This window comes from Eublepharis macularius, chromosome 4 (assembly GCF_028583425.1).
Source record: "Eublepharis macularius isolate TG4126 chromosome 4, MPM_Emac_v1.0, whole genome shotgun sequence".
Classification (NCBI taxonomy): Eukaryota; Metazoa; Chordata; class Lepidosauria; order Squamata; family Eublepharidae; genus Eublepharis; species Eublepharis macularius.
The window spans coordinates 76,952,674-76,973,175 of NC_072793.1; the positions used below are offsets into that span (position 1 = coordinate 76,952,674).

The following is a 20,502-nucleotide window of genomic DNA, read 5'->3' on the forward strand; positions in this document are numbered from 1 at the left end:
CTTGCCAAAATAAGGCATAAGACTCAAAAGCTGGGTTAAGCGAGTTTATTAATTGGTTGACCAATGTTGGAGATAAAATCTAATTTATGTGGGTAGGCTGTGCCTGGCAACCATTCATGACTAGCTTCATTTTCGACAACATGACCCTGGCTCCATATGCAACTAGCAATTGTTTGCTTTCTTTATCTTCCTCTGCACATGAACTGTGCTAAGAGGTGCCAAACTTCAGTATCCTCCATACAACAACTAAGGTTTTGATTGATTCTGCTCAGTACCCAGGTCATTCTTTCCCCAAACCACCTGGAGTATAACAATTGTTGGACTGTTCAAGAAATCATTTTTCCTCATAGCATGATGCCTCAGGGTTCCTGCCAATTTTCCCTACCTTAGGTTTGCCAGCTCTGGGCTTGGAAATTCCTGGAGATTTGGGGGGTGGAGCCTGGAGAAGGTGGGATATGGGGAAGGGAGGGGCCTCAGTTGGGTATAATGCCATGGAGTCCACCCTCCAAAGCAGCCATTTTCTCCAGGGGAACTGATCTCTGTTGGCTGGAGATCAGTTGTAATCCTGGGAGATCTCCAGCCACCACCTGGACCCTACCATACTTATCATGAGCAACCCTTCCTTTTCTTGCTAAACTAGTTATGACCTAACCAGTCAACCAATCAGGCCTAATTATGAAAAACAAAAACAAAACAAAGCTTCAAGTGGCCACATGGAACAGGCAAAAAAGAAACCCTAAAAAGTAAATCATAGGGAACCCCATAAATTCCTGCCCAGCCCATAAGCAACCAGCTAATCCTATGTGGGAGGGAGGGTGGGCAAATTCATGTGCAGGAAAGGTGGGAAATACTTATTGCCCTACCCCCTTAGGCTGGTCAAATAATGCCCAAGCTAATCCTAGGCCATTCCTCAGTTGATTTTTCACAAGGGGTTGGGATGATAGGATCCCTGTCCATATTAGCTAGGAATGGACTTGTGCAGTACTGTAATGCTGTAAAATGACTACAGAATGTGCAACTAACAGGATTCAGTATGCTGCAGGGGGTCTCAATATATTATTATTAAATCCTCCTTGGTTGGCTACAAAGTTCATTGGGTGACCTTCATGAAGTGAGGATAGATAATATAAACTTCAAAAAGCATTTTTATATTGAAAAGTGTCATAAACCTGTTTAATAATAATAATGATTTCTTCAACAGATACCATTTTAATTAGGGAGTGATGAATGAGAGTTTTCTAAACTTCTTTTTATATTTTATTTTTAACAGCTCTTGATCCATCAAAAGATCCATGTTTGAAGGTAAAATGCAGCTCACATAAAGTGTGTGTCACTCATGACTATGAGACAGCCATTTGTTTAAGCCGCAAACAGCTGATACACAGGTAAGGATATAGTAACATGTTTTCAGTTAAGCATTTCTGGTTTCATTTGCAGAATAAGGTCAATTTAGACAAGAACCAAAATAAATAAAACTTTGGAATGCTGTACTTGCAACTGAGTGGCTATAATTTATTTTTTTTACATTTAATTTGCCTCCCTAAGTGGCTATAAATATATTAGCAAGATTTGCGCGTGCAGCTATTATTCTAAGACTGTGATGCACCCTTTATGCATATCAAATATGTTCAAAAGTATATTTTTCAGGTATAGTTGGGTTTTCAGGTCACTGTCAATGTCTGAAGTTCCTTATTATGTGGATTACCTTGGATCCTGTGCCTACTTCCCAAACAGCGCTCATCTTCTACCCAGGATCACAGTGACACTACTTTGGGATATGACCATGTTCTTTAGGCAGCTGATAAGATGCAGAATGTCAAATATTGCCATTGTGAACAGAGCACCAACCATAGAGGTTGGCACACACTTTAAAGATAATTTTAAAACCAGGCTTGCATGTGTTTGTGTGTGTGTCTTTGGAACACAGTAGTTCCAAAGAAAAAAGTTCAACATAAAACAATAATAACATTACAGAATGAAATTCTTAGAGCTTTGAACACCATAATACTCAACTGGTCCCAGGAAGGCTACAGGAACTGTGAAACAGTGCCTGGAGGCACTTTTGTGGTGGATGATAGTTAATAAACTGAAATTTAATCCTAACAAGATGCAAGTACTACTGGTGGGCAGAAGGACTGGCCTGGGATTTGAGGTTCTCTTGCTCTGGATAGGGTTGCACTCTCCTTGAAGGTGCAAGTCCAAAGCTTGAGGTGACTTGGATTCAGGCCTACTGTTTGATAAGCAGGTGGTGGCCATACCCAGGAGCAGGCGTGTACATTAAGAAAATTTCTGTTTCAGTTTTGAATCTGGGGTTTCCAGATGAACTCCATTCCATTATTGGTTTGTCCTGGGTGAGCCAGTGGCAGTTCAGCTCTAATCCATTTTGTTTTTCTGTTTTCATGAGTTTCAGCCAGTGGCATGCACAGAAGGCAGGAGTTAGCCACATATCTGCAGATCTATGCTGTTCTTTTCCAGGGGTGGGAAGCGAGGCTCTGGGGCAGCCTTTTTTGCACTTAATGACATCAAAATTGCTCAGAACAGTTCTCCCTCCAAATCATTGATTGACCCACCAAGTTTGAGCACACAACAACAACTGGGTTCAATCACATACCCTAAGAATGCTTGGGGGCAAGGTAACATTGAGTGGCTGTGCGGGCATGTGCATGGGCACGCACACACACACGCACACAGGCACACACACTGTTCTTTTCAAGAGGGGCTGGGGAAACAATAATAGCTTTCAGTTTATATACCACCCTTCAGGACAACATAACACCCACTCAAAGCAATATACAAAGTATGTTATTATCATCCCCACAACAATCACCCTTTGAGGTGGGTGGGTCTGCAAGAGCTCTGGAAGAGCTGTGACTGACCCAAGGTCACCCAGCTGGCTTCAAGCAGAGGAGTGGAGAATCAAATCTCCAGATTAGAGTCACACCACTGTGTTCTCAAACTGTGGCAATATTTTCTTTCTTTTTGGTAAGTTTTGTACCAAACTGAATGTCTGAAGATATAGATGAGTCAAATTGATTGACTACGTGATGAGAGATATATAGAATTATTACAAAAAGATAGAATGAGTAATATATAGAGAATAAGTCAAATTGTTTGATATAAATGAATGTATGATCTATATGGTTTATGATATATAGAAATATTTGAAATGGAAAAATGGGATAAATTGTTTATCTAAGATGGAAACAAAGACTTACAGTTTGGGCATACAATGTTAAAAATAGTTAAGGATGTACTGCTTAGAATAACGGAGAATATATATTTGTTTTAGATAGAGGAAGCTAACAAAAGTAAGGGAAAGGGGACAAAGGGTTGGAAAGCTGTTGGAAGTCAACAAAAAGGGGGGGAAAGGGAGGGGGTTAGAGATGAAAAAATTGGGGAAAATCGAATGTAAATGTAAAAATTATGGATCCTAACCCAATAAAAAATTTTTCAAAAAAAATAGAGTCACACCACTCTTAACCACTACTCCAAACTGGCTCTATTCATGCTTAACCAAGTAAACACCACAAATTTGTTACCAAATATTAGCCCTCCCTCCTAGTCAGAAAACAAGTTTCTCCTTAAGCACAAAACACATGCACAACTACGGAACCTGAAGAAGGTGAGTGTCAGTGGGTACACACAGTGGCAGGAAACTGGCTGGCAAAATGGCGGTAGTGGGCTAGTGCCCAAACAGGAGAGTACTCCATTGTCAACCACAAAGCAATGCAGAGGTTTTTTAAAAATATTCTTGCTTTATGATAGTGCCAATAAATTATGTTTGTGTCCCACAGTTGCACATTGATACCATGTTTGCCTGTACTTTGTAGTCAAGTTTGTTTCCTTCCCATGATGAGGGGAAAGTCCTTTTGACATTCAAGAAAAGTACCTCCCCCCCCCCCACATACACACACACCTATGGATCTGACCAAACTCCGTCCAGCTCCTCAGCTCTGATTCAGATTTGAAACCAAGGAGCCTGAAAAGATCATTGAATGTATAATAGAGGTGGGCACAAACCTAATTACGAAGCAAGTTTGGCACGAACTGGGCCGGTTCGACGTTCACGAACCAGCAGTACGTGGGACCCCTTTTTCATGAACCACCATGACTTTTTAGGCTGGTTCGTTTGGTTCGTAATCAGTTCATGAAGCCAGAAAGCCTGGTGCCAATCCATTAATTTCCTAGGCAATGGAGGGGGGTGAACATCTGCAGACCTTCTGCAGCTGTGGAAACACCAATCTTAGCCCTCAAAACCTTGATAGGCAGTTCTCCCTGCAAACCAGAGAGCTCCCATTCTTTTCTATAGAGAGCAATGAGTATAATAATCAGCCCTCAGCTTTGTGGTTCCAATTTCCAACAGGCAGAGAGACAGGGAAGAACTGCTGTGGGGAGTTGGAGAGAGAGAGAGAGGGAGGATTTTGGAGCATTTTGGTGGAGTTGCTGGCTTGCTGCTTAAATTTTATTCCACTGTTCTGGAAGCCACTTTAACAAAGCAAACCAGTGATTTTTGTGCATATTTTTGGCTTGTTTGTTCCATTTTGCACACCCCTACCCAGTGCCTTTTACTAGTTTTTACTGCTTAGGCAGCAGTTCCTGGTCACTGTGGTTCATCCTCTGGTAACTTCTAGATTGAATTACTGCAATAAATTAATTAAAGTAATGCAATACCCTTGAAAAGTATTAAGAAACTTCGGTTGGTACAGAATGCTGCAGCTTGACTGGAGTGTCATAGAGTATCACTCCTGTCTTGATCCATCTACATTGGCTCCCACTTTGTTTCTGAGACCAATTCAAGGTGCTTGTGTTGACCTTTAAACTCTATACAGTTTGGAACCAACATACCTTCACGACTGCCTACTCCCATATGAACCTGCCCAATTGCTATGGGTCATCGTTTGAGGCCTTCTTCAGATGTCCCCACTATCTGAGGCTAGATGAATGACAACCTAAGAGAGGGTTTTCTCAGTCATGGCACCAACAGTTATGCAACTCCCTCTCTAGGGATATTAGTTTGTCCCATTCTATCATTATTTTCCATCTGTGAGAAAATACTTTTGATTTTTTTGGTCTGTCCTCCCCTTATTGATACCTCCTTCCAGCCTTGTGTTTTAATTCATTGCCCAGCATTTTATACATGTAATTTAGCTCTATTTTTAATTGGTTTTATCATGTATTTTATCCTGTAGTTTAAACTGTTAGCCACCTTGGTGGCCCTAATTGAGCAGAATAATGAGATACAAATGAAAACACGCACATATACATACCCACCTCCATAAAAACTGTGCTTGGATATATGGTGGGGAAAAACTTTGAAGAACATATTTGAAGAACTTCTTGCATTTGCATTATTAAATTTTAAGAAAAAATTAGTAATTAGAGATGGGCATGAACCGGGGGGGAAACGAACAGTGCAGTTCATGGTTCATTGCATTTCACAGACCATGAACATGCCCCGGTTTGCAAACCGGTTTGTTTGGTTCGTGAAAATGTCACTTCCGGGTTAGCAAATAATCACTTCCGGGTCAGCAGAATGTCACTTCTGGGCCAGCAGAAGGTCATTTTCAGGTCAGCAGAAGTTCTGCAGAACTCCCATCCCCCATTGCCTAGGAAACTGATCAATTGACACCAGGCTGTCTGCAGTGACAAATTGAAAAACGAACCAAATGAACCATCCTAAAAGTTCATGGCAGTTCGTCAGAAATGTGCTCTGATGAACCACCAGTTCATGATGACCTTTGGTTCATATTTCAGTTAATGTCTACCTCTATTAATAATAACACATGAGTTTTCTTAGGAATGATTTCAACCTGCCAGTTACTTCTGTAGAGGAAAGCTAAAGAACTTTGCAATGAATTGTGGAAGCTGGAATACTACCATGTATAGATGTTACAAGATCTGATAGTAATCCCGAGTATGCTGACCATTAGGTGTTCAGCAATGTGTTTACTATGTTGACCAAGTATTGCTGGAGTCTCCATAAGGAGCAAAAGAGGCCAGTGTTCACTATGTTTTTTCTTTTTCTTTTCTTTTCTTTTTGAATAAAATAAAAAATCTGGACAAGTTCCCAGATAAAACATCTGTCCCTCTAAATTGCAAATCAGAGACTTCTGTTGACTAGAGAAGTAGGAGGCAGCACTGACAACTGCATTTATCGAAAAGAAGTGAAGCTAATCTTCCTTTCTTTCATAAAAGTATCTAATTCCATTAGTTAGTTAGTTCCCTATGGCAAATTAAAGCAATACTATCATTTTCACCAAGCTTGCAAAACTGTATTTACATCACTCCTAATCTATCAGGTGTTTGATCCAAGCAGTGCCTAAAAGGAAATCTAGGAAGGAAAAAGATTAATCATTGCAATAATTTATGATCCTTGGCTGCTTTTAAGAACTGAACTGGGAGTTTGAGCATTACAAATTCATATCTGCTTGTCCTGTTTGGGCTTTTTTGATAAAAAGCTTGGGTTTATAACAATGTGTTACTGCTAGTTATTTCTGTGTTGTTGTTTTTAAGAAACACCATTTGCATTTTCTTTTTTATGATGTGTTGAACATAGAGTCTATAAAGTTGGGCAGTGTATCATTAATCTACTCTTTATCTCTTATATGTTGTATATGTCTTATATGTCTTATATGTCTCCATGTTTCGGAGATATGGAGAGGCTCGGTGCCCTTCTAACCTACGTCCCATCCCAAGACACGCAGGTGTTGGAGCCAGGAAATCAACCCCTGCCCCCGACACTGATGTTGTGCAATGCCAGTCCATAAACAATAAGACCAGCACTCTGCATGATACTTTTGCAGTAGCTAATATGGATGTGGTATGCATGACCGATACCTGGGTGAGGGATGGCGAGACAGTCGCCTTGGATGAGCTGACCCCCCCCTCCCGGGATACTCGGTCCTTCACCAGTCTCGAATGGGATATTGGGGAGGAGGGGTAGCAATCCCTATTTGAGAGGGTTTCTCCTGCAGACCACTTCCTGGCCCAGAGATCTCTGGCATTGATTGTGTGGGACTGGTGTGGAGTGCTGAGGAAAGTGTGGTTGTCTGTCTGGTGTACCAAGTGCCCAGCGCACCAGCAGACACCCTGCCACACCTACTGGAGGTGGTGGTGGGGTGGGCCTTGGAGTACCCAAGGCTGATAGTACTGGGGGACTTCAATGTCCATGCTGATGATGCCACCTCTGTACAGGCTGCGGACCTGGTGTCAGCCATGGCAACATTGGGATTTTTCCAATTTGTATCAGCCCCCACACATAAAGCAGGCCACACGCTAGATCTGATCTTTGGGATGGGATTGAATGTGGTTCTAGACAAAGTAGAGTCAGTGACATGGTCAAACCATGCCATTCTGGAGGCTCAGTTGGATATGCTGCCCCCCCCCCCCCCCGCCAGGGCGGTGAGCAAATTTATGCTTGCCCGGATCCAATTGATTGGATCCAATTGATTTCCAGAATGCTCTGTGGGAACCGATGCACCATGGAGGTTCATTGGATGAGCTGGTGGAAGACTGGCAAGGCCAGCTCTCCAAGGCCATCAATGAAATCACTCCCCGTCCTCTTTGTTTCCATAATCGCCAAGCCCCTTGTTATACAGAGGAGCTGCGGTGACAAAAACGGGAACTAAGATGACATGAGCACGTATGGTGGCGATCTCGCAACAAGGAAACAGGAACATCTTATAGGTTGCTTATGAAATCCTATGCGATGGCAGTGAAGGCTGTGAAGAAGGAATTCTACGCAGCTTCCATTGCATCAGCTAGCTCACACCCAGCTAAATTGTTTAATGTGGTACACTCATTGGTCTCCCTTTCCAGTGGAGACCACCAAAATTTGAATTTGGTTATAAGATGTGAGGCTTTTGCCACCTTTTTTGTGATAAAATCCTGTCTCTCCACCGCAATTTACTGGCCACAGTTGATACGGTATGTGAACTAGAGGCCCCTTGACCGTCTTTAATATTTGATCACTTCAGCCCTGTTTCTGGGGAAGAGGTGGACAAGATTCTGCAGGGAGTGAGGCCTACCACATGTCTCCTGGACCTGTGTCCGTCATGGCTGGTGAAAGCCAGTGTAGATGGATTACAGGATCCCTTGGAGGCCATTGTCAACCTGTCCCTGAGTTCTGGGGTTTTTCCCAGAGCAGTAAATGAGGCAGTGGTGAGGCCCCTTTTAAAGAAACCATCATTAGATCCCGCCAACCCGCTCAGTTACCACACGGTCTCGAACCTCCCATTTCTGGGAAAGGTGATTGAGCGAATGGCAGAGAAACAACTACAAAATTTCCTGAAGGAGTCCTCAGCCTTACATCCCTTCCAGTCCGGTTTTCGCCCAGGACATGGGGTGGAGACATGGATGATCTTTGCAGACACCTGGATTGAGGTGGATCGGCACTGCTGATTTTATTAGATCTTTCAGCAGCATTCAATATGATTAACTATGATCTCTTGGCCCACTACCTCACTGATGTGGGGATTCAAGGGATGGCACTACAGTGGCTAGTCTCCTTTCTTCACGGTTGGGGACAGAGGGTGGTGCTGGGGAGAAGTTATCACCCCGCTGGCCATTAATATGTGGTGTGCCTCAGGGGTCGATACTCTCTCCATTATTGTTCAACATCTGTGCCCCCCCCCCGCACAGTTGGTGCAAAGATTTGGGTTGGGTGTCACCAATATGTGGAAGATGACACTCAGCTATATCTGTTGATGGACGGATAGCCTGGATCAGCCCCAGATGTCCTGGAGCGTGCTTTTGAAGCTGTGACTGGATGGGTGAGGCAAAGTCGGCTGAAGTTAAACCCTGCAAAGACGGAGGTCCTGTAGTTGAGTTGCAGAAACATGGATTTGGGACTCCGACTCCCTGTACTCGATGGGGCCATGCTCACACCAGCTCTGAGAATCTGGGGGTGATCTTGGATGCCTCCTTGACAATGGAGGCCCAGATCTCTGTGGTTGCTAGGTCCTCTTTTTTCCATCTTTGACAGACCAAGCAACTTGCCTGTTATCTTTTGGTCCACTATTTAACTACAGTGGTCCAGGCAATGGTCACCTCTAGGTTAGACTACTGTGATGCACTCTATGCAGGGCTTCCCCTGAACCTGATTCAGCGGTTATGGCATTACAGCTGGTGCAGAATGTGGCGGCACGGGTCATCACAGGAATACTGATGCGTAAGCATATAATGCCGGTATTGCGTCAGCTGCACTGGTTACCGGTGGAGTACCGAGTCAGGTTCAAGGGTTTGGTAGTAACCTATAAAGCCCTATGCGGACTGGGACTGGCGTATCTGCGGGACCTCCTCTCCCCATATGAACCTCAGAGGACTCTTCATTCTAGTGATAAACATCTGCTAAGGGTCCCTGGCCCCAGGGAGGCCTGCCTGGCATCGACCAGAGCCAGGGCCTTCTCGGTCCTGGCCCCAGCCTGGTAGAATGCTCTGTCTAACAAGACCAGGGCCCAGCAGGATTTGTTATCCTTCCACCAGGCCTGTAAGGCAGAGCTGTTCCGCTGGGCATTTGGGCAGTGCTAGGCGAAGCCCCCTGGCCAGTAGATTACAGAATATGGCCTCCCTACTGGCAATACCTCCATCAAATAAACAGTCCCCACGATGATGCTCTGGTGATGTATTTTTAACTGTGTAAATCTGAATTGTTTTATGATTTTAATTGGTATTAATTATTTAATGTGTTTTAATTGTATATCATTGCAATCCACCCTGAGCCTCCTGGTGAGGGGAGTGCGGAATATAAATTAAATAAAATAAATAAATACATCCTTTACTTTCATGGTTTGCCAGAATATTAATTAAGATTTGGCTTAAATCCAAGCACTATTTTGGAGACATTCTTCATGTTTGACCCTTGCCTTATTATATCCAAGACAAGGTGAAACAGGGTTTAAGAGATTTCTCATTTAATTCTGAGCTATGTTTACATGAGATGTGTCTTACAATTTGAATATATAAGCAAGTTATGCTGGTTTGTTCATGTATAGCACTAAGGTTAAATATGGAACATGTGTTTTGATCATAAGAACTCCATTCATGACCAGTAGCCAGCCAGTAACTTCTAGGAAGCGCTCAAGCAAGACATGAAGTCTTTTCCCATTGTTGGTGGGGTCTCCCCCTATGTTAAGTATTAGAGATGGGCACGAATCGGGAAAATACCAAACCGTGCAGTTTGTGGTTCATTGCATTTCACGAACCATGAACTTTCATGAACTTGCCCCAGTTCGTGAACAAGTTTGTTCAGTTCGTGAAAACGTTACTTCCAGGTCAGCAGAAAGTCAGCAGGGAGCCCATCCCTCCTGCTGCCTAGGAAATTGGTTGATCGGCATCAGGCTGTCTGCAGTGATGAGCTGAAATATGAACCAAACAAACCGGGCTAAAATGTGTCATGATTTGTGAGAAATGAGCTCCCACAAACCAGCCCAGTTCATGACAAACTTTGTTCATATTTCAGTTCGTGCCCACCTCTATTAAGTATACCATAACTCGGACTCAAAGGTGGAAGAGCATGATTGAGATAAGGGCCTCTAGCCACAGTGAGTAAACATAGAGGCAGCTGCAAAGCAAATGCAAAAGCCAGTCACTGAGTTGAACAGCAAAGGGAAATGTCAGGATTAAACTGCATCTCGAAAAAGTTGTTCAGAGACTAACAGTGCAATCCTATGGAGAGTTACTCCAGTCTAAGCCCATTGACTTCAATTGACTTAGACTGGAGTAACTCTGCATAGGATTGCACTGTAAATATATCCTGAAATTTCTAGCCTTCTAAGAACCCTAAAAAAAATTAGACTTTTTGCCTTTGTAGTTAGATTTCTACACCTGGCCAAATTCCAATTAATTGAAAAAAAATTAAACCTAAGATTAGAAAAATAATAAACTTTTGTGAATTTCACATAAAAAGCATATAAAAACCTCATATATGTAAAATTAATAATTTCTAATGTTTTTGCACTTTGGGGCATATTTTCTATCCTGTATCTCCATGGTGAGGTAAATCTTTATCAGGAAGAATCATCAGTTTGCCACGAAGGACTATATCTTCCAGAGCACTTTCAAAGGTTTTCTTGGAAAAAAGTTTTCTGAAAAATATAGCATGAGGTATTTTTCCTACCCCAATATGTTATATGGACAAGGCTTAAAATCTATACCATTTAGGGGTGGCCTACCCACTAGACAACCCTAAGCCCTCTTTCTTCCACATATTGGTGATAACCAAGCCCAGATCTCTGGATTGCCTAAACCAGCAGTTACCTCACCCAATGGTATGTTGAAAAGTATGGGAGACAAGATGGAGCCTTGCAGGATTCCAAAGCTAGAGGCCAAGGGGCTGAACAGCAGTCAGTGATCAATGGTGGAGAGGTAATTGCATAGGAAACCAGAACTGATGAGCAAAAGACTGCTGGTAGAGAGTGTCCTCCAGTCACAGCTGACTTATAGCGATCCCTGACAGGGTTTTCATGGCAAGACACTAACAGAGGTGGTTTGCCATTGCCTGCCTCTGCAACCCTGGTCTTTCTTGGAGGTCTCCCATCCAATTATTAACCATGGCCAACCCTACATAGCTTCTGAGATCTAAGAACTTCCAAATTATTGTGGTCTTTACCATAGAGATTTCTAGGCTTCCGAGAATGTTGGCTCAGAGTGGCATCACTTTCAGGTTTGGACGCCCCCCCCCTTTCTCCCACCACATTGGGGCAACCTATGCTGGTTGCAGATTCTAAAAGCACACAGGCTAACTGGCAATGGCGGGGGGGCACCCAAGCCTAGGGGATGGAAAGCCCTTAGGCCAGCCCTGACCCCAGTGGAAAAATACTTTGATTCTTGGGGTGACTTTTCTTCCCCAGGTGGCTTTTTGTTTACAGGCGGAAAAAACTGTAGTGGTAGGTAACTGTACTGTCTACTCTTCAAAACCAATACAATCTAAACAAATTAAATATCTATGGTTGTTGTGGATTTTCCGGGCTGTATAGCCATGGTCTTGGCATTGTAGTTCCTGACATTTCGCCAGCAGCTGTGGCTGGCATCTTCAGAGGTGTAGCACCAAAAGACAGAGGTCTCTCAGTGTCACAGTGTAGAAAAGATGTTGGCAGGTCATTTATATCTACTCAGGAGGGGTGGGGTTGGGCTGAGTCATCCTGTAAGAGTTTCCCAGGGTGTGGAATGCTAATGGTGGGAGGCTTCACTGTATCCTGAGGAGATTCTTTTGCATATGGATTGGTGCTTGATGTGCTAATCTTCTCTGCAGGGCTATTGTCGGTTATAGAGTGTTTTGTTAGCCTGGTGTTTTTCAGGACTGGAAATCATGCTCTCTTCATTCTTAAAGTCTCTTCTTTCCTGTTGAAATTGTGCTTATGCTTGTGAATTTCAATGGCTTCCCTGTGCAGTCTGACAAAGTAGTTGGAAGTATTGTCAAGTATTTTAGTGTCCTGGAGTAGGATACTGTGTCCTGTTTGAGTTAGGCTATGTTCAGCCACTGCTGATTTTTCAGGATGGCCAAGTCTGCAGTGTCTTTCATGTTCTTTTATTCTTGTCTGGATGCTATGCTTTGTGGTCCCGATGTAAACTTGTCCACAGCTGCAGGGTATACGGTATACTCCTGCAGAGGTGAGGGGGTCTCTACTGTCTTTTGCTGAACGTAGCATCTGTTGTATTTTTCTGGTAGGTCTGAATACCGTTTGTAAGCTGTGCTTTTTCATAAGCTTTCCCATCTGATCAGTGATTCCTTTGATATATGGAAAAAACACTTTTCCTGTGGGAGACTGTTTTTCCTTAGTTGTTTGATTTATCCTTGGTTTACTCGCTCTTCTGATTTCATTTCTGGAGTAGCCATTTGCTTGAAGTGAATTGGTTTAGATGATTAATTTCCTCATTGAGAAAGTGCAGTGGGAAAGCTTATGAAAAAGCACAGCTTATAAACGGTATTCACACCCACCAGAAAAATACAACAGATGCTACGTTCAGCAAAAGACAGTAGAGACCCCCTTACCTCTGCAGGAGTATACCATATACCCTGCAAATAACACTGCATTATTTTCTGAAGTGCAGAATGCAAGCTGTTGACTGCTGAGTAATTCTTTCTGCTCTCTTAAGTTCCAGTATATCTCCCTCTTCCTGCTGCCTTTTGGGGGGGGGGATGTCTTTCTCTGCCCATTGTACAGTGGTTACTTTGGCACCAAATACAGCAACTTCCCACTCAGTAAATGTATGTGTCTTCCTGGAGAGACAAATGCTTCCATCTGCCTGCTCTGTTAATCTGTCTGCCTTCTTCGGGAAGCCAAATGCTTACTTGTACCCTTCTTTATACTATTGTCTGCCTTTGAGGGATACCAAATTTCTGCCTCTCCTGCAGGTAGGGTTGCCAGGTCCCCTTACCCTCCTAGTGGGAGGGGGCCCGGTGCTAATCTTTTCTTTGTTCCTTGCATGTTCATCTGGGAAGTGACTTCATTTCACAGGCACAGTATTTCTCAGTGGGCCAATTTGGGCTCCAAACTGGCCCAATTCAGCCTGTTTGGGGCCAAAATTGGCTCACTGCGGAGTGCAGGAGCACTCTTGGGGAGGTGTGACATCACTCCTGGGAGTGATGTTGTTGCACCACCCCAGGAGTGCACTCAAGAAGCCCATTCCCCCACCTTTCCTCCCTGCCAGCCAGTGGGGGTGAAGGGTGGAGCGGGGGATCCCCTGCCCCCTCCAGGGGACCTGGGATCCCTACCTGCAAGTGAGAAACTAAATTTCCTATTAAATTGGCGACTTGTCTCCTATCTCCTTGGAATTGGTGAAAGATCATCCCTAGGCTCCACGGTATAAGTCCTGAGAATTTCAGGCCAATCGCCTGGGAAAGAAAGATATAATAGTTAGAATTTTGTTTTCCTCCAATTGCCTACACAACGGGACATTTCCTCTTACAATTTTCCACAGAAGGATCCCTTGGGTGAACACCAGAATATGCTTCCTATTATAACCAATGGAAAAATAAAAGAAATGAATGACGAATAGAATGAAATTAAGAGAAATAAAATATTGAAAACAAGGACAAAATGCAAACACATCTCTACTATTTCATCCACTGTGCAGGGGGGATGTATGTTCTAGTGAGGTGAATAAGGACTTCATTTTTCTATTTACCTATGGAGAGCGCACTGTATGCATTGTTGGTTCCGAATGAAATAGCTACACAAACTACTTAGGTTTTTATTGATACGCAATCTCTACTTGCTTGAACAAATTATTCTGAGGGGCTCTGTACACTGCTAAAAAATTACTCTTGATCAAGTGTTCTGAATTGCTTTGCAAATACTTCAGTGGTGCACATTCTCTCATACTACTGCTTTGGAAATTAGTTTCAGGTAGGGCAGGAAAGGTGTCAGGGCTTGCCGCCGCTGCCGCTGGGCGTGGCACTGGGCGGTCTGCTCCTGACGTCACAGGGGGGCCAGGGATTCTGCAGGACCCTGCTCTGTGGAAGGAGGGGCGGTATACCTCACCCAGACTCCCTCTCAGTCCACTCGCTGGCCTGCTCAACCTGGCCTGCTTACCCTCTGCGTCCTCCTTCGTCTCCTCCTTCCAGAACTCTCCTCCAAACCTCCACCCTTGCATCTTACTGCTCTCGCTCCACATCATCACTCCTCACTCACACCCACCACCACAGGGCTCTTCCCAGCCAGCTTTTATAGGGCTTCCTTCTACTGCCCCACCCCTCTTCCAGCCTGGCCTTGGGCTGCACCAAGCAGTTGCAGCTGGGGTAGCTGATCTGGCCCCACTGACCAGCACCAGCTGTGCCTTGTTCTCTGGCTGCCCAGCCTCCCTGCCTTGGCTGATTGCTGAAGGCATGTCCAGCTGCAGTCCCCTGGCTAGCAGCCCAGCCTCCCTGGCAGAGCTGATGGCTGAAGGTGGGTCCAGCTGCGGCTCCTTGGCTGGTTGCCCAGGGCTTCCTGCAGAGTGCCTCCAATAGCCCCACCTGGAGTGGCTTGGCTTTTGGCAACTCCTGGGCCCGGCTACTATTTTCTAGCTGGGGCGTGGCTTTGGGTTGTTGGGGCTGCTGCTGCTTCTCCTCCTCAGGTAAGGTCTTTGGGTGGGTGACTGCTGGGCTCCCAATCCCTCTGCCCTTGCCCCCTTCCGCCTTGCCTAGCCCCCTTTCCCTCCCTAGGGGAGTGGGACTCGCTGGCCTCTCTCTGTCTCCCCCTGGCTCCTGAGGCCCTGGGCTTTTGCCCCTTGCCCCTGGCACCAGCAGGTTCTGGCTCCATTTGCCTGTGGGAGGGGTTGACCTGCTGTCCCCCAGCTGCCCCCTCTGCCTGCCAGTCAGACCGGTTGACCTGCTGTCAGCTGGCTGACCAGTTGACCTGCTGTCTGCTGGCTGCCCCCTCTGTTTGCCCGTCAGCCCAGCTGACCTGCTGTTCCCTCCTACCAAGTCTGGGGGCTGGGACCCAGACCCCGGACACACACCCCCGCTTAGCTTTGAGTTGTGGGGGTCAGGGTCAGACTCAAACATGCGGGACGTGAAGTCCGCATCCACATGCTGCGCCCCCTTGCGGTACTTGATGGTGAACCGGAAGGGGAGGAGGGAGAGGTACCACCGCAGCACACGGGGGTTGTGTGCCTTCATGCGGTGGAGCCACTGCAGGGGCGCATGGTCTGTTAGTAGGACAAAGGGATTATTGGCCAGGTAGTATTGCAGGGCCCCCACTGCCCACTTGACCGCTAGGGCCTCCCGCTCCACTGTTGCATAGCGCCTCTCTGCGGGCTGCAGCTTCTGACTCAGGAAGAGGATGGGGACGTCGGTTCCGTCACGTTCCTGAGTCAGGACTGCCCCAAGGCCGGTGTCAGAAGCGTCTGTGGCCAGCGTAAAGGGTCGGTCAAAGTCTGGGTTCCACAGGGCTGTGGTATTAGAGAGGGCTGACCGCAGGTCCTTGAAAGCTGCTTCTAGTGCTGGGGTCCACCGGACTTGGTTGGGCAGCCCCTTCTTTAAGCAGTCTGTCAGGGGGGCGGCTCGGGAGGCAAAGTGGGGGATGAACCGCCCGTAATACCCCAGTAGTCCCAGGAAACGTCGGACCTGCTTCTTGGTCCGGGGCTGGGGGGCATCAGCTATTGAGGCCACCTTGTCTGGTGGTGGGCGAACTCGGCCTCCCCCGACCACAAAGCCCAGGTACTGGAGTTCCTGGAACCCCAGGTGGCTCTTCTTTGGGTTAGCCCGTAGTCCGGCTCGCTGGAGGGCCCTCATGACAGCTTCCAAGTGTTGGAGGTGGGTGGGCCAGTCCGGGCTGAAGATGATGATGTCATCTATGTACGCCATTGCATACGCCCGGCACTCTCCCAGCACTTGGTCTACCAGCCGCTGAAACGTGGCAGCTGCCCCGTGTAGACCAAACGGCATCTTCTTGAACTGGAAGAGGCCTCGTGGGGTGGCAAAGGCTGTCTTCTCCCGGTCCGCTGGCCGCACGGGCACTTGCCAGTAGCCCTTCGTCAAGTCTAGGGCCGACAGGTAGCGGGCGGACCCTAGGTGGTCTACCAACACATCTGCTCGGGGCATGGGGTATGCATCGAACTGGGCCACCTTATTCAGATCGCGATAGTCAATGCAGAATCGGGTGGTCCCATCTGGCTTGGGCACCAAGACTATCGGGCTCCTCCAAGCGCTTCGCGAGGGCTCGATTACCCCAAGCCTGAGCATCTCGTCGGTCTCCTTCTCCACTGCCTCCCACCGCTTCCTGGGGATGGGACGCCAGGTAGCCCGGGCTGTCTGCCCCGGGTCCGTTGGAATGGCATGTTGGATCAGGCTCGTGCTGCCCGGCCTGCGGGAGAAGACCCCGGGAATCCGAGCCCAGAGGTCTTGTAGCTGGGCCCTCTGAGCTGGGTCGAGCTGAGGGTCCACCTTGGGATCCTCAAACTCCGGGGCATCAGTGGTCCAAGGCAGCACACTGTCAGGGAGCTCTAGCGGGTCCTCAGCCACGCCGCACTCCTCTTTTGGGCGCTCGTGCCACTGCTTTAGGAGGTTCACATGCAGGGTCTTCCGCCGACGCCGGCCGACCCCACACTGGACTTCGTAGGTGGTGGGGCCCAGCACCCTTCGAATCTGGTAGGGACCCCTCCATGGGTCCCCTTCCTCTCTTGGGAACACCGAGTGGTGCACGAGGACCTTCTCTCCGGCCTGGAAAGTCCTCATCCGCGCACCCCGGTCATAGGCGGCCTTTTGCTTTGACTGGGTGCGAGTCAGTCTGCGATTTGCCTCCGCTTGGGACTGTTGCACCCGGTCACGGAGCCGGCTCACGTACTCCTGTATGGGGGGCGCGGGGCTGCTGGCCCGGGGCCCCCAGCGTTCCGTCAGCCGGGAGAGCATCCCCCTTGGCTTGCGCCCATATAGCAGCTCGAATGGGCTGAAGCCAGTGGAGGCCTGCGTGGTCTCCCGGAGGGCGAACATGAGCGGGTCGATGTACAAGTCCCACTGGTGAGGCTTGTCCCGCGTCATCTTCTTCAGGGCCTCCTTGACAGTCTGGTTCAGCCGCTCTGCCAACCCGTCTGTTTGAGGGTGGTAAGCCGAGGTGAACACCTGCCGGATCCCCAAATTCCGGCAGAGCTGACGCATGGCTGTGGAACGGAACGGGCCCCCCCGATCTGTCAAAATTTCGTCTGGCAGCCCCACCATCGCGAAAAACTTGGACAGGGCCCGTACCATCCCCGGGGTCTGCATGGTCTTCAGCGGGATGACCTCGGGGAACCGCGTGGCATAGTCCACAATCACCAGGGCAAAGCGATGGCCCCGGGGTGTGCGTGGCAGCGGTCCGATGAAGTCCATTGCGATGCGTTGGAAGGGCGTCTCCATGACGGGCAGCGGGGAGAGGGGGGCCTTTGGCGGGCGGCGGGCTGCCACCCGCTGGCAGGTGGGACACGAGCGGCAGTGGGCCTTCACGTCTGCATTCACGGAGGGCCAGAAGAATTGCTCAAGAACCTTCCTCAGGGTCTTGTGGTGCCCCAGGTGCCCGGCCCAAGCATGCTCATGGGCCGTGCGGAGGACTTCCGCCCGATAGGCTGCTGGCACAAGTAGTTGGCGGACCTCCCCCTGGCCATTTGGGGCACGAGCTATGCGAACCCAGACCCCTCCTTGCTTCTCGATGCGAGGGAGCCGTTGGAACCTCCGTTCATCCCGCACTTGCTCCTCCTCACGAGCGGCTGTCTCTCGCAAGCGCTGCAAGGACTCATCTGCCCCTTGGGCATCACGGAATGGGCGGTCTGCCAGGGTTCCAGCTGGGCCTCCAGTCCGTGGTTCTGCCCCTGGCCTGGTGGAGGGACCCTCTCCCGGGTCGTTGGCCTCCTCCACTTGCAGAGCGATGGCAACTTGTGGGTCTGTCACTTCCCCTGCCGCCTTCAGCCGAGACCCGGCGGTCCCTGGGGTGTCTCTTCCCAATTTCTTCGCTGCCTGCTGGAGGAGCCTGAAGAACCCCGGGGCATCTCTTCCCAGCAGTATTGGTACGGGTAGGTGAGCTAACTGGGCAACTTCCATTTGGTGGCGGACCCCTAGGTACTCTATCGTGATTAGGGCCGTAGGGTACGGCTGGGTGCGGCCCATCACATCCGTCACCGGGATCCAGCGGTACACTGGGGTGGCAGCTGGGAGGAGCTGGGGCCGAATTGCTGAGACTGCACTCCCAGAGTCCAACAGGGCTTGTAGGATCAGCCGGCCTATCTTCACGGTGGCGCATAGACTCTGCACCTGCTTGCCAGGCAGTGGGTTATTTTCCCAAACGAGGGCGCAAACCCTTGGCAAGGCCTCAGTGAGCACACCGGCTTGCCTCTGCAGCTCCGCTGTCTGTGCTAGTTCCACTGGAGCGGCTGGGTAGGCTGCCTCCAGCTTTCCCCACATCCTATCCTGGCGTTCCTCCAGCCACGGTCCAAGCTCCGCTGGGGCGGCGGCCTTGGGGGGCCGCCCCTTGACTGGTGCCTGCATTGGAACGTCTCTCCCCGTACGGGCCACCAACTTGTCAGGGCTTGCCGCTGCTGCCGCTGGGCGTGGCACTGGGCGGTCTGCTCCTGACGTCACAGGGGGGCCAGGGATTCTGCAGGACCCTGCTCTGTGGAAGGAGGGGCGGTATACCTCACCCAGACTCCCTCTCAGTCCACTCGCTGGCCTGCTCAACCTGGCCTGCTTACCCTCTGCGTCCTCCTTCGTCTCCTCCTTCCAGAACTCTCCTCCAAACCTCCACCCTTGCATCTTACTGCTCTCGCTCCACATCATCACTCCTCACTCACACCCACCACCACAGGGCTCTTCCCAGCCAGCTTTTATAGGGCTTCCTTCTACTGCCCCACCCCTCTTCCAGCCTGGCCTTGGGCTGCACCAAGCAGTTGCAGCTGGGGTAGCTGATCTGGCCCCACTGACCAGCACCAGCTGTGCCTTGTTCTCTGGCTGCCCAGCCTCCCTGCCTTGGCTGATTGCTGAAGGCATGTCCAGCTGCAGTCCCCTGGCTAGCAGCCCAGCCTCCCTGGCAGAGCTGATGGCTGAAGGTGGGTCCAGCTGCGGCTCCTTGGCTGGTTGCCCAGGGCTTCCTGCAGAGTGCCTCCAATAGCCCCACCTGGAGTGGCTTGGCTTTTGGCAACTCCTGGGCCCGGCTACTATTTTCTAGCTGGGGCGTGGCTTTGGGTTGTTGGGGCTGCTGCTGCTTCTCCTCCTCAGGTAAGGTCTTTGGGTGGGTGACTGCTGGGCTCCCAATCCCTCTGCCCTTGCCCCCTTCCGCCTTGCCTAGCCCCCTTTCCCTCCCTAGGGGAGTGGGACTCGCTGGCCTCTCTCTGTCTCCCCCTGGCTCCTGAGGCCCTGGGCTTTTGCCCCTTGCCCCTGGCACCAGCAGGTTCTGGCTCCATTTGCCTGTGGGAGGGGTTGACCTGCTGTCCCCCAGCTGCCCCCTCTGCCTGCCAGTCAGACCGGTTGACCTGCTGTCAGCTGGCTGACCAGTTGACCTGCTGTCTGCTGGCTGCCCCCTCTGTTTGCCCGTCAGCCCAGCTGACCTGCTGTTCCCTCCTACCAAGTCTGGGGGCTGGGACCCAGACCCCGGACAAAAGGAACAAGTCCAGGGTTTCAACACTGTATTTTGTGTATGGGGAACGGCATGTTGGTGTGCTTGCACTAAATGTGGTTACCAGCCAGATGTGAAGTATGATGATGAATGTCACACATGCAGGTATGATAATGACTATGCAGATGCAAAAAACGGCATATAAACTGAAAATATAGCTTATTGTAAATTGTGAACATATCAACAGCTGAAGAAAATATATGATTGAATTGAGAGAAATGGGCATTACAGGCAGGGTAAACTCAATTTTCAAGCAAGGATCATGGTGTCTCTAGCTTTCAATAACCTGGTTCACTAAAAATTACAATAAAATCCTCATAGATCGTGACATATTGATTTGTATTTGTGCTGCTACATTTTGATATTTAGAGCTCTGCAGTTTTATTGTTGCCATGTTGATTTTAGAATCTAAATAATGCAGGGGTGTTTTGGGGCGGGGTAA

At 48.6% G+C, this 20,502-nt stretch overlaps 1 protein-coding gene across 1 annotated transcript in view; it reads left to right on the plus strand.

Moving 5' to 3' along the window:
• Nucleotides 1-20,502, plus strand: part of SPOCK1 (SPARC (osteonectin), cwcv and kazal like domains proteoglycan 1) — an 831,544-nt gene that overhangs the window by 453,407 nt on the left and 357,635 nt on the right. Inside the window, exon 4 of the mRNA XM_054978522.1 lies at nt 1,271-1,373. Coding sequence (XP_054834497.1) covers nt 1,271-1,373 — 103 coding nt within the window. The remainder of the gene's footprint in view (nt 1-1,270; nt 1,374-20,502) is intronic.